Consider the following 13,957-nt stretch of genomic DNA (forward strand, 5'->3'; position numbering starts at 1 on the left):
ATACAACATTTTTCATTGCATTCATTATTTTATTTTGCAGTTTCTCTGATATTTATTTTGCATTGAAGGATTGTATTGTGAGTATATCAACCTTGTGATATCATATACATGGACCACAATAGCTCTCAAAAAGAAAAATGGCACGAATTATTGACAAAAGATAAGAAAGAGAGAACGATATTTGATATGACATTTGCCATTTCTACAAACACCAAACTTGCATATAAATACACAATAGCAAGAACAAGAACCTCTCAACACATAGCTTCTTCTTTCCTCAAACCCTTGAATTTGAATCATTTCGGTCATGAAGGTGAGATCTCACTTAGATAATTCAAGATGTATTATTATTTTTATTATTATTATTTAGGGTTAAATATATTTTTTGTCCATATATTATGACACGAAAGTGATTTTGTCTTTGATCCAAACTTTAGATCATTTAAGTGTTTGTAGTATGAAAAAATGATTGGAATGAATCCTTCTACACGTGGGAGTTGTTCAATTTAATATTCTACTTTATCAACCCATTGAAAAGCTCTCATTCTAGAATTCAAAATAAGATGATCAAACCAATTCTTCAGACTTTTTTTTCAAATTTGATAAGCATCATAAGAACAACCATAACAAATTTCCAAAAAAAAAAAAACTAACAATCATTTCCCATACAAAAGAACTTATTCTAATTATTTTCGTACTAGAATTACTCTCAATGCTCTAAACATATTCATGTTATGGTATATAGACTAAAAACATATCTAACCCTATTGTTTTATTATTAAAGCCTAAAAGTAGTATTATGTTATTAATTGTGATTGGAGTAGCAGAAGATAGTTATAAGGGTGTCACTGAAGTGCGAGAAATGCAGAAAGAAGGCATTCAAAATCATTTCAGATGAAAACGGTACATTTGTGTTATTGTTTATGAAGAAACCTTGTCTCTGTTGTATAAATTTCCTAAGAATATGGCATGGATGCAGATGCAGATGTGATATCAGTGGCTGTAGAAGGAGAACATAAAGATAAAGTGGTTGTGATCGGAGAAAGTTTGGATTCAGTTTGTTTGGTTAGGGCCTTGAGGAAGAAAATATTTCAGAATGTCATAATCGAGAGTGTGGAAGAAGTGAAAGAAGAGAAAAAGAAAGAGGAAAAGAAAGAAGAAAAAAAAGAAGAAAAAGAGGAAAAGCTACCACCATGGTATCCATGGTATTCATGGCATCCATATCCATCGTGTCCTCCACCCATTCTATATGGACATGAATGTCATGATAGTGTCTGCATTGTCATGTAACAATCGTCATAATTATGTAATTTAAATTCTAAATTCTAAATCTTAAATTTATGTCATTTTCTTTCTTTCTTTATTTCTTTTTTTTTTCTTTTTTTTTAATTACCAATTATTTATATTCTAAATTTAATAGAAAAAAATTGATAGTTAATAAAATACTAATTTAAAAATAGAACTATCTTATTCCTCATTTACTATATTTATTTATTTTTTATTTTTTATACTTATATTCACACTACAAGAAAATCATGAAATAGAAACCAATTTTAGAGACAAAAAAAAATTAGTTGTTATAATGACTAAATTAGATACTATTTTAGAGACTAAAAACAATTTTGGTTTATAGATTAGTTTCTATTGATGTTAAATGGTTTCTAAATTGGTATGTAATTATCAACCAAGGTTTTTGCTACCAACTATTGCAACTAATTATTATTGTCTCTAAAGTTAGTTTTTATTTCATGATTTTATTGTAGTGTCACAATAATAATGTTAGATGGAACTATTTAATACCAATTTAATATGAGTTGGATATAACAATACTAATGATTTTACACACACATCCAAGTTTATTAGAAAAATCTGAATGTTTTATATTTTGTAAGAAACTTTAAAAATACTCTACATAATCATTATATAGGTTATACAAAATAAGAAATAAAAACATAATGATAAAATTACGTAAATTTCTTAATAATTCACAAATAAAGGGGAAAAAATAACAACACAAACTTATTTTAGTCCTATCAATTTCTTTGAAAGTGAGAGTTAGAGTGAGGTGTGGTGGGATGTTTAGCATCACTAATATGAGTGGATCAAAGTGAATGTTTATCATAAAATCAATTTTAGAAATTTCCACTTTCTTCACATCCTAAGCAATATCAATTCTCATGCATCATCATACTTTGCACTGAAGGAAAATTCAAACTTTTGTTTTCTTTTTTTCGTCTATTTTTCAAACCACCTTTGATGGAAACTTCTACCCACCTTTGATGGAAACTTCTACCCGTAGTGCTTGAATTAAATTTAGTTAATAATTTTTGTTTGGGTACGTTTAAGTATTGTACTACATGATGACCGAAAGGACAACACGACCAAATAGTCGGGAAGATTGAATAGACTCTCCAATCTGAACGCATCTCATAAACTTACAATCAATTGTGATTAAGTTATACTTAACAATAAACCATAATTAAGAGATAGTTGAGTCCATAAACAGCTAAAATACATCCGAAAAGTATAAATATCATAGGGGATTCTAACATAAAAGGTAAATTTTATCCTTTATTGACAGTATATTGTACTTAGACTAACTTGATCGTCGGAGTGTCTTCGCAGATCCCTCATTCAGCTTGGAGGATTGAAGAGCGGACAAAAGATCGTTATACTTGAAGACCGAAAAAATCGAAAGACCTGAACAAAATGAGTCACTTTGTAGGATCCGAATTTGTAAGAACAAGTATAATTTGATATTTTTAAGGAAACAATATCAATATTTTTTTAAACTTTTTATAATATTTTTTAAGAATAAAACCGTAATAAAATTTTGAGTTTTTAATATTTTGTGATGATTAACTTTAATAACACTATTTTCACGATTTTAATATATATTTAAATATTATTTATATTATTATACTTATACAAAAATTATCTTACATGAAAAGAATATGCTGACTATGTCCTGATATTTATGGAGAAAAATCCATCTTTCTTTTTACATCATGGAATCTTAGCCTCACTTTCTGTATATCTCAAGAGTATAATAATTCATTGTTAATTAATTTATACTTTTATTCGTATAATTAATCATTTGTGATTACTGAAAAATAAAACTTAAATAAAGTATTTTAAGTGTTATTTTTTCTGTTTTACAATAAGTGTCAATGTAATGATAGGTAAACCCTTAAATGTAATTATACATATATTATTGAATAAAATTATAATTTGACTGAAAAAATAATAATTATATCTAGTTTTTCCGTTTCCATATATTAACAGCCATTTTAATCTTTTAGAAAATTCTCCAAATGTGATGATTTCAAATAATCACAGTAAAATGTTGTAAAAAACGCCAGAGGGTATGTTTTAGAAGTTCAGTGATGAAATTAAAAAAATAATTTCACATTTTTCATTTATTTAATCTTTCAATTTCACGCCACCAAACAAAAATAATAATCTATTTTATCTTCGTTTTTACTTTTTCTCACTACTGTTTAAATAGAATTTTCTTTATCAATCAAAGTAATAGTAATATATTTTAAGTGTTTCTTTTTAATGAAGTTTTCTTTCTTTCAAAATTGTTTTCATATTAATTACTCTCTATTTTTTGTCATCAAAATGTGCTTATTTAATAAATAAGACCATTTTATTAAAATTAACTTTAAAAGAGAAAGTTTTAAAGTGTAGTACATTATTTGGAAAAACATAAATGTTTGAGATGAAACATTGCCTGATAGCATAAACCACACTGCATACAAACCACACACTGGGATCTGACTTATGAAGTCTTTCATTAAGCTCTTAATGTTCGAAGAGATTGCATTTTTCAACAAGGATTTAAGTTAAACTTAACCTAAAAAATTCGAGTTATAATCTTTAACACATCTCATATATATATATATATATATATATATATATATATATATTATGAGTGGTTCGATAACGGTCAAATAACAAAAGTGACATGATAAATTTAACAAATACTCGTTATGATAGATTCGGAATGACTTGATATCATATTAAGAAGTGAACTTTAACTCTAATTCAACCTTCTGAAACTGAATTATAAAACGAGATTTGCACTCACATATATATTATAAAATGTCATAATCTCTAGTCGACATGAAATCTCTAATATGAACAGTATGAATGTGTCCAGAATTTGCTTTGTGTGAATGTGATTTTGTTCTGATTTTAATGTAAATATTTATGTAGATTTAACTGAAATAGGGGAAATAGTGTTGTGTGGATTATTCTATGTGAAATTACACTAAATCCATGTCAGAGTAAATAAATACTAATATCTATAAAGCATTCATGGCAAAGAAGTCAAATTTGTACCTAGCAATGAATACAAAGTACCACTTGATTCATTTATGATTGTAAACATTTTTTTTTCAGCAAAAAATTAAAGAATTAAGAGATGATTGTAAACTAACAGACAAAATAAAAGGAATGATGATGAAAACCATGAAAAGGAAAGAGTTGGCAAGGTCTTAACAGGTACTACACAACCCTTTATTCTTAATTTCCAAGCTTAAAGGAATGTTGTAACATCACATTTAATTCCTCTACTACTAGAGTTCAAAAAAATTAATGAGACTGGTCAAAAGTTTATCCTATATTTCTAATCAATGTTGTTTATATTTCTAATCAATGTTGTTAAAATCGCGATCTAGATTGTAATATGATGGATTGCTATCTCAACGTATTAAGTGATTTAACGAGTTGACGTTAGTTATCTCATATCCGTGACTCAATCCATTTAAAAAAGAAATACTTGAAAACGATATTCAAGAATGAAGTCCAAAAATATTGTACAATCGCACTTATTAGGAACTCTAAAAAAACCCTAATATCAAACTTGTGTTTTCGCCATGGGACCTCTTTATGCTTAAACTTGTTTTGTTTTATTTATTTTCTCTTTCTTCTACTCCTCTTGCCCTATTTTATAAAGACACCACTCTTTATTTATAAATACATAATGAGAAAGACTTATTTATATTAAGTATTTATTAGTTTATTAATTATTTTAAGCATCAATTTTATTAATTATAATATATTTTAATTGTTTTATATATTAAATATTATTTGTCATATATCACATTATTTTTCATATATCACTAATGAGTCGAGTTACCATATTTTACCTTATTTCTAATCGTCTTTCTATTTTTTTAGTTTAGCAACATTGTTTCTAATACTTATTATAAACTTAGTTGGCTGACCAATACGTAGAAAACAGTTATTTGTGAAGGAGAATGGTATAGATTGTTAATTTTAGTTTATGCTTCAATTAAAATATATTATTAAAATTTAAAAAAAAATGTATGAAGTACATAAACATTACCAATAAAATTAATGATAAATGCCAACTTATTTTAAAGTTTATGAAGAATCGTATTTATGAGACTATTGTTAGCAACTAATTTTGAAAGATTCTTTCTTCCTACATCCCCATACCTTCTTCTACCATCCATACTAAATGTAAAAATATCGTTTTCTCATTTTTTGTGTCATCTCCATATATAATCTGGAAGCTGTTTTTGGATTCGGAAGTGTTTTTTGCATCGATATGTAATCCAGATATATTTTGGATTACATAATCCGGAAGTCAATACCATATTTAGAAAAGACTTCCAGATTATGTAATCCGGAAGCTAATCACATATATGAAAAAAAGACTTCCGAATTACATAATCCAATAACTAATCTTATATATAGAAAGGACTTTCAGATTGTGTAATCCAGAAACTAATCACAAAAGGCTTCTGGATTACATAATCCAGAAGCTAATTCTGGATCTAGAAAAAGACTTCCAGATTATGTAATCCAGAATATTAAAAAATGGTATTTTTGAAATATAAAAAACATATGGGAGTGGCACAAGAAGGAATGGAGGTGCAGGAAGAAGCATTCATTTTGAAATTCAAACCAGGGCTCTGAAGCCTACTTTGTAACTGAAATTAAAAATCCATCGATGACAATTAGTTCCTACACCCATGAATTTGAAATTGCACCCAATTTCTAAGTGCAATGACAAAATTAACCTTAAATAAAAGGAGTACAGATTAATTCCAAAACATGTTTTTCGATTTGGATTTCTAGACTATTTGTGTGAATTTTAGAAATTTTTTCTAAAATAGTTTCGAGATTTTCCTTTTGAGATTTTCAAAATTTTATTTTCGGAATACAATCATCTATTCCAAATTTGATTTTCAAAAATGTATTTTTTTATTTCTAAATTTTAATTCTGGAATGAAGGGTGATTCTAGAAATTTCAAAAGGGATGAGGTGCAGGTAACAATTCACGATTGGTAACGTGCAGGAAGAATTGGGCTTAGTAGTATGGGCCGGAGCAATCAGATAAATTGAGTTTTTGATTCAGGTGGGACTACTTCTTCCTGCACCTCCATATGTTCTTGTGCCACCTCCATAATTTTTTTGTATTTCAAAAATATCATTTTTTAATATTTTGGATTATATAATTCAGAAGTCTTTTTCTAGATTCGTAATTAGCTTCTGAATTATGTAATCTGTAAACCTTTTTTTATTAGCTTTCGAATTACATAATCCAGAAGTCTTTTTTATACATGAGATTAGTTTTTGGATTATGTAATCCAGAAGCATTTTTTTCATATGCGTGTCTAGCTTTCGAATTACATAATCCATAAATTTTTTCTAGATATGATTTTAGCTTTCGGGTTATGTAATTCATAATTTTTTTTTTCAAATGCGTGATTTGCTTATGGATTACATAATTCGAAAATCTTTTATGTATATGAGCATGACTAAGAATTATCAACACAAATCAAGATCAGGGAAACAAAAGTGAAGGAAAAAATATTCTATTAGTTAAAAATGTTGAAAACAAAAAGAAAATCAAAATCTCCTTAACGTTATTTTTTTTTTCCATTAAATGTTATAGCTCTGTGGTGGCCATTCTAATTAGTAAAACGTTTGGGTCTTCGAATAATCAGTGGAAAATTGAATGTAGGCTTTTACTCCCAGCACCACGACTTTTCAACCTACAACCCCATAATTGGGTGAAATAACCAAATTGTGTTCTGTTTCTTCTCACTCACCATACCCCACTACGCTGCAGAAGAAAAACGTAACAATTAGAAATTGAGAAAAAAAATCTTATTTTGAAAAACTCTTTCTTTAACATATGAAATATGTTTCTGAAAGTTTGTTCCAAAAATATTATTTCAAAAAACACATTCCACAAGTTATGAAAGCTTGTTTCAGAAATTTTATTCTAAATTTTTTATCTTATTCTGAAAAAATGCGTTCTGGAATGCATTTCATAAATTTAAGAAAGCATTTTTTTTTTTGAAAAATTGATGAAATGGGTAATCCGAAAGTCACTTCAAAAGATAAAACAGTCATTTTGTAAATTAAGGGGGTGCAGGTTGAAAAAAGGAGGGTGCAGAAAGTCAGAAGTGAAATTTCAGCAAGAAACTTGGAGTATACTCAGAGGTATTATACACACAATATTTCCTTACCCTAATTTTGAGATTACTTTTCCTTCACATAGATTAACACACTTCTATTAACAAAGGTAAAGATATTAAAATCACACTAATGGTGATTTTTTTTATTGTTTTGTTTATTTCATAATATAACAATTTAACTCTTCAATTATATATTTACATAAAAAAAACTGTTGAACTATATACAACATTTTTCATTGCATTCATTATTTTCTTTTGTAGTTTCTCTGATTGTATTGTGAGTATATTATCCTTGTGATAACATATGCATGGACCACAATAGCTCTCAAAAACTAAAAGGGCACGACCAAAGACTAAGAAAGAGAGACCAGAGATTTGTGATTTCTAGAAAGACCATTGATATGTGTCTTAGGATTAATCCTGAGTCAAGACTTTTACACATACAATTAATACTCCTTCTTATTGTTCATACATACTTTGTCAATGTTCTATAATCTTCAGTTTACCATAAGTCAACTAATAAACACAAAGAGTGTAATAGGGAGACCCAAACTTGTATATAAACACACAATACCAAGAGCAAATAAACCACACAAACCAAGTTGCAATAGTTTCTTCTTTCCTCAAACCCTGGAATTTCAATCATATCCGGCATGAAGGTAAGATTTTGCTTGAATAATGCATTGCATATTATTATTATTATTTAGGGTTATATATATTATGACATTAAATTGGTTTTCGTCTTTGATTCAAACTTTAGATCATTCAGATGTTTATAATATGAAAATGATTAAAATGAATCTTTCTACATGTGAAATTAGTTCAATTTCAGACTCCACTTCATCATTAATCCATTGAAAGTAGTTACAATGGACATCAATATACAATCGGAATTTTTTTTTTAAAAAAACTAACAATCATTTCACATAATATTTATCATCATTTTTATACTAAAAGTATCTTGATGATATGAAGTTTGACCGAAGGCAAAAATCAAACTAACAATCATTTCACATACATATATGGATCCATTCCAATCATCAGTTTTATACTATAAATATCTTGATGATCTAAGTTTGATCAGAGACAAAAATCAATTTTATGTTAATTTCGTGTTATAGTACGTAGACAAAAAATTATTCAACCTTATTATTTATCACTATATTGTTTGAGTTTGATTAATTGTGATTGGAGCAGCAAAAGATAGTTATAAGGGTGTCATTGGACTGCGACAAATGCAGAAGCAAGGCCTTAAAAATAGCAGCAGATGCAAACGGTAGATTTGTTTTGTTGTATTAAAAGAAGTAAACCTTGTTTGTGTTATATAAATTTTCTAAGAATATTGCATGCATGATGCATGGATGCACATGCAGGTGTGAGTTCAGTGGCTTTAGAAGGAGAACACAAAGATAAAGTGGCTGTGATCGGAGAAAGGGTGGATTCAGTTTGTCTGTGTAGGGCGTTGAGGAAAAAATTCCGGCATGCCATAATCGAAAGTGTTGAAGAAGTGAAAGAAAAGAAAAAGGAAGAGGAAAAACTACCACCTTGGTATCTATATCCACCATGTCCTCCACCCATTTCATATGTACATGATGGGTATGACCATAGTGCCTGCATTGTCATGTAACCCTAAATCTGTTTCATCAAATTTCCAAACCCTAAATCTATTTCATCTTTTTCTTGTATCTCTTTTTATCCTCTTAGTAATAAAAGCACTTCCATTTCTATTTGTTATGGTTAATTCTGTTAGTTCAATTAAATATTAAAAACATTATTACCGGTACAAAGAAAATGATAAAATATAGAAACTAATTTTAAAGACAAAAATAATTAGTTATTATAGTGACTAAATTAGAGACATTTTAGAGAATAAAAATATTTTTTATTTCTAATATAGTTTCTATTATTGTTAAATGGTTTCTAAATTGGTATCCAATTAGTTAGGTTTTTGCTACTAAATTTAGAAACTATATAATTAGTAGTTAAAACCTTGGTAGCTAATTAGATACCAATTTAGAAACTATTTAACAAAAATAAAAACTAATTTAGAAATTATTTTTTTTTAGTTTCTATAATGGTCTCTAATTTAGTCACTGTATCAATTAACTATTTTTTGTCTCTAAATTTGTTTTCTATTTCATGATTTTTATTTTGTAGTGTATTAATATCTAAATTAATTTTTATTATTAATAAATAATTTATAAATTAATATCTAATTAATTATTAAAGGTTTTAGTTATAGTTATTTAGATTTTAAATTGGGTAGATATATATTTTTTTAATTGGGTAACATTTCGCTTTCCTTTAATTAATGAGCTTTAACCCTATCTACCACCTCTATGGTTCACATATCATTAAAAAAGGAAAATAAGAGAAAAAGATGTACGGAAGCAAAAAACCTTAACTAAATTAAATGCATGAACTTCATTTTGGAAAAGGTTAAATTAATTAATCCATACTTTTTTTATGTTATTTTTCATGATGTGATGAGACCTCTAGCATGTGTTTTATCAAAATTAAAAAAAAAAAAAAACAAATATTTTTCACATCAAATTTAAATCATGTTAATGTTTTTAATTGAATATTTGATAATAAAAAAACATTTATAAGCTGACTTTATTTTAGGAATTTAAGCTTACATTTTAAAATTGTATTAAGCTTACGTATAATCATGAATTAAATTAAAAAAAAATGGTACAATAACAATGTTAATTCCTTAAAAAAAAAATAGAAATCGTGATGTGTGGATTTTCGTAAAAGTTTATATAATTTCTACAATCACTGTCCATGTTTTGTATTAACCATTGACTATAAAACTAAAGAGTCAATCACCAATAGAATTAAGAAAGAAAAACTTAAAACGATTTTTTTATTGGATATTATAATTGATTATTATTCTTGTTTTGGGTCAATTATGGTCTGTTTGGAACCATCGAAAGGGGCAACAAAGAAATGAAATAAAATAAAATAGCTTCTAGATCAATAAATAATAGTCATTAACTAAATTATAATAATTTATTTTAAGAGTTTATGCTTTATAAGTTCTAAAATATTTAAATTAGCTTTTAATTTTAATTTTAATTTTATTTTTTATTATTTATTTCATTTTACTTTTTGAATTTTATAGAGTGTGTTATTTTAAAGATTTGTTGAGTTTTTTTTTTATAAAAGTTTTCATTTTAGATATCACTATGCAACTTGACATCTCAGCACACCTCAACTAACCACAATCATCTGCTAGAGTTATTTTTTAATATGTGATGTAATTCAAATTAAAAAAATCATTATATAATACTATGTGAAAAATTTAATCTATTTGTTATACTTATACTTACAGTAACAATTTTAATCTAACCATTTAAAACTAATTTAATATGAGTTGTATATAATAATACTAATAATTTTGTTACACACTTAATCATCCAAGATTATTATAAAAATATGAATGTTTTATATTTTGTTACAAAGTTTAAAAATATTCTACATAATCATTATATAGGTTACACAAAATAAGAAATAAAAACATAATGATAAAATTACGTACATTTCTTAATAATTCACAAATAAAGGAAAAAAAATGGAATAAATGTCTTGATAGCACAAACTTGTTTTAATCATACCAATTTCTTTCAAAGACTTTCAAAGTGACCGTTAGAGTGAGGTTTCGTGTGATGACTTAATGTGAATGTTTATACTTTCCAATAACGGAAAATTCAATTTTCCGTGTATTTTTCAAACCACGTTTGATATTTTCCGTGTATTTTTCAAACCTCGTTTGATAGAAAGTTCTACTCTTATGTATTACTTTACTACTACTATTTTTATTATTGAGTACATGAATTAAATTTAATTAATAATTTCTATTTCAAAATGGTTTAATATAGTTTCAACTCGTTTAAGAATTGAAATAAAAAAAATTATTTTATTTTTTATAATATTTTTTAAAAATAAAATGATGATGAAATTCTAAACTTTATAAAAAAAAAATTCAGATATGTCCTAATTAACCTGAAGATATTATTTCAACGGTTTCAATATATATTTGAATATTATTTATATTATACTTATACAAAAATTATCTTAGATGAAAACAAAATATGCTGACTATGTCATGATATTTATGGAGAAAATTCTATCTTTGTTTTCAACCTCATGAACATTCTTGTCTTAACCTCACTTTCAATGTATTCACTAAAAAAAAAAAAAAATCAATTTTTAGATACCAAAATAATTAGTTGCAATAGTAACTAAATTAGAAACTATTTTAAAAACTAAAATAAAAATGGTTTTTATATTAGTTTCTATTATTGTTAAATAATTTTTAAATTGATATCTAATTAGCAACCAATGTTTTAGAGACCAAATTTAGAAACTAAATAATTGGTAGTTAAAAGCTTGGTTACTAATTAGATACTAATTTAGAAACTATTTAACAATAATATAAACTAATTTAAAAACCAATTTTTTTTAGTTTTTAAAATAGTCGCTAATTTAGTTATTATTGCAACTAATTATTTTAGTCTCTACAAATTGGTTTTATTTCATGTTTTTCTTGTAGTGATCTCAAGAGTATAATAATCCATTGTTAATTAATTTATACTATATAATTAATCATTTGTGATTAGTGAAAAGGAAAATTTAAATAAAGTATTTTAAGTGTTTTTCTGTTTTTTGAATAAGTGTCTATGTAATGATCGGTAAAATCCTTAAATGTGATTTTTTTATTATGCATATATTATTGAATAAAATTATAATTTGACTGAAAAATAATAATTATATCTAGTTTTTCAGTTTTCACATATTAACAACCTTTAATCTTTTAGTAAATTCTCCAGTTGTGATGATTTCAAATAGTCACAGTAAAATGTTGTAAAAAAACGCCAGAGTATGTGGTATGTTAATTAAGAAAATAATTTCACATTTTTCATTTATTAAATCTTTCATTTTCACGCTACCAAACAAAAATAATAATCTGTTTTACCTTCGTTTTTACTTTTTCTCACTACTGATTAAATAGAAATTTCGTTATCAATTAAGGTAATAGTAATACTAATATTAAGTGTTCTTAATTTTTTATAGAGCTGTCTCATACTGTTAATATAGTTCAATTGTTTAGGACTTGAGGTCAAAACAATTTATATACTATTTTTCTTCAATTCTTTTAAACGTTTTTTAAGAATAAAATGTATTTTCATGACATGATGTTTCATAACATGATGTTACTTATGAAACATCCTAACAAGGTTATCTTTAAAGCTTTCATGGCAAAGAACAGAGAAGAAGAGAGTCAAATTTGGAAGTAGCAATGAATACAAAGTAACACTTGATTCATTTAGGAAACTTAGAAGGCAAAGAATATTATTGTATCGTTGTAAACTAAATTACAAAATAAATAAAATGATGACAATGCCATGAAAAAGGAGCTGTAACATCACATTTATTACCTCTACAACTACACTTCAAAAAAATTAATATTTATTATTTAACTTAATTGCCTCACCAACACGTACAAAACAGTTCGTTGTGAAGGAGATAACTAGATTATGAAATTCAAACCACGGGTTCTGAAGCCTACTTTGTAACGGAAATTAAAAAATTTAGTTCCTACACCCGATGGATTTGAAATTGCACCCGATTTCTATGTGCAATGACAAAACTACCCTTAAATAAAAGAGGCATAGATTAAAAATACTTGTAGAACTTATTTTCTAAAATATATTTTCAAATTTGGAATTCTATAACACTTTTATAAATTTTGGAAATCTTTTTCCAAAATAGTTTTTAGATTTTCTTTTTCAGAATTTACTTTTTACATTCTGAAATTACTTTTCGAGAATAAGAATCTTATTTTTAATTCTATTCCAAAATTTTATTTTCCAAATACAATAAACTGTTCAGATTTGATTTTTAAGAATGTATTCTTTGATTTCTGAATTTTCAAATTGTAGAATGACGGGTAGTTTTAGAAATTTCAAAAGGATCGGGGGTGCAGGTAACAATTGGTAACGTGCAGAAAGAATTTGGCTCCATCTATTGGCTCTGAGCTTAATGGAATTGGGCTGAGTAGTATAGGCCGAAGCAATCAGCTAAATTGAGTTTTGGATTCAGGTGGCTAACAAAATCAATTATCAAATAGAAGAATTAAGAGTAGAGAATTAGTACCTTTTAGTACAGATAAAAACGTTATCTACTTCAATATTCAAAATTCCTTTACCTTTTTATCTTTACTTTTCATGCAATTTTATCTTCTTCTTCTTCTTCATTTTTACTCAGCAACCTATTGCTTTATCAGTATTGCTAGGTTATTGCAAATATATAAATACTCTTATCTGAAAGTTTTAGAAAAGTAGATTCTCCACCATGTTCATCAGAATTAACTGCATTTGGTTTATTCCACAGATAAGAAAGAGTGATGCCAAAAGAAACACAAAATATTCATATTCTTGGGGCAAAAACTATACTAATGATTGATTATCAAAAGTGTGAATGAGTGT

General features: G+C 26.3%; 2 protein-coding genes across 3 annotated transcripts; both read left to right on the plus strand.

Annotated features, from left to right (window-relative positions):
* Positions 1 to 204: 204 nt before the first annotated feature.
* Positions 205 to 1,346, plus strand: LOC137824415 (heavy metal-associated isoprenylated plant protein 47-like). 2 transcript variants are annotated; one of them, XM_068630056.1, is made up of 3 exons: positions 205 to 313; positions 828 to 903; positions 980 to 1,346. In XM_068630056.1, the coding sequence occupies exons 1-3, from the start codon at positions 308 to 310 to the stop codon at positions 1,288 to 1,290; spliced, it is 393 nt and encodes a 130-aa protein (XP_068486157.1). In that variant the 5' UTR covers positions 205 to 307; the 3' UTR covers positions 1,291 to 1,346. The 2 variants fall into 2 exon arrangements, with proteins under 2 accessions (XP_068486157.1, XP_068486156.1); XM_068630055.1 differs by having other exon boundaries at positions 219 to 313; positions 825 to 903.
* Positions 1,347 to 7,989: 6,643 nt separating this feature from the next.
* LOC137824416 (heavy metal-associated isoprenylated plant protein 47-like) lies at positions 7,990 to 9,195 on the plus strand. The gene is made up of 3 exons (XM_068630057.1): positions 7,990 to 8,122; positions 8,661 to 8,739; positions 8,837 to 9,195. Exons 1-3 carry the CDS (start codon positions 8,117 to 8,119, stop codon positions 9,088 to 9,090), a joined length of 339 nt encoding a protein of 112 aa, XP_068486158.1. The 5' UTR covers positions 7,990 to 8,116; the 3' UTR covers positions 9,091 to 9,195.
* The last annotated feature ends 4,762 nt before the right edge of the window (positions 9,196 to 13,957 follow it).

Source organism: Phaseolus vulgaris, chromosome 8, assembly GCF_000499845.2.
Source record: "Phaseolus vulgaris cultivar G19833 chromosome 8, P. vulgaris v2.0, whole genome shotgun sequence".
NCBI classification, from domain to species: domain Eukaryota; kingdom Viridiplantae; phylum Streptophyta; class Magnoliopsida; order Fabales; family Fabaceae; genus Phaseolus; species Phaseolus vulgaris.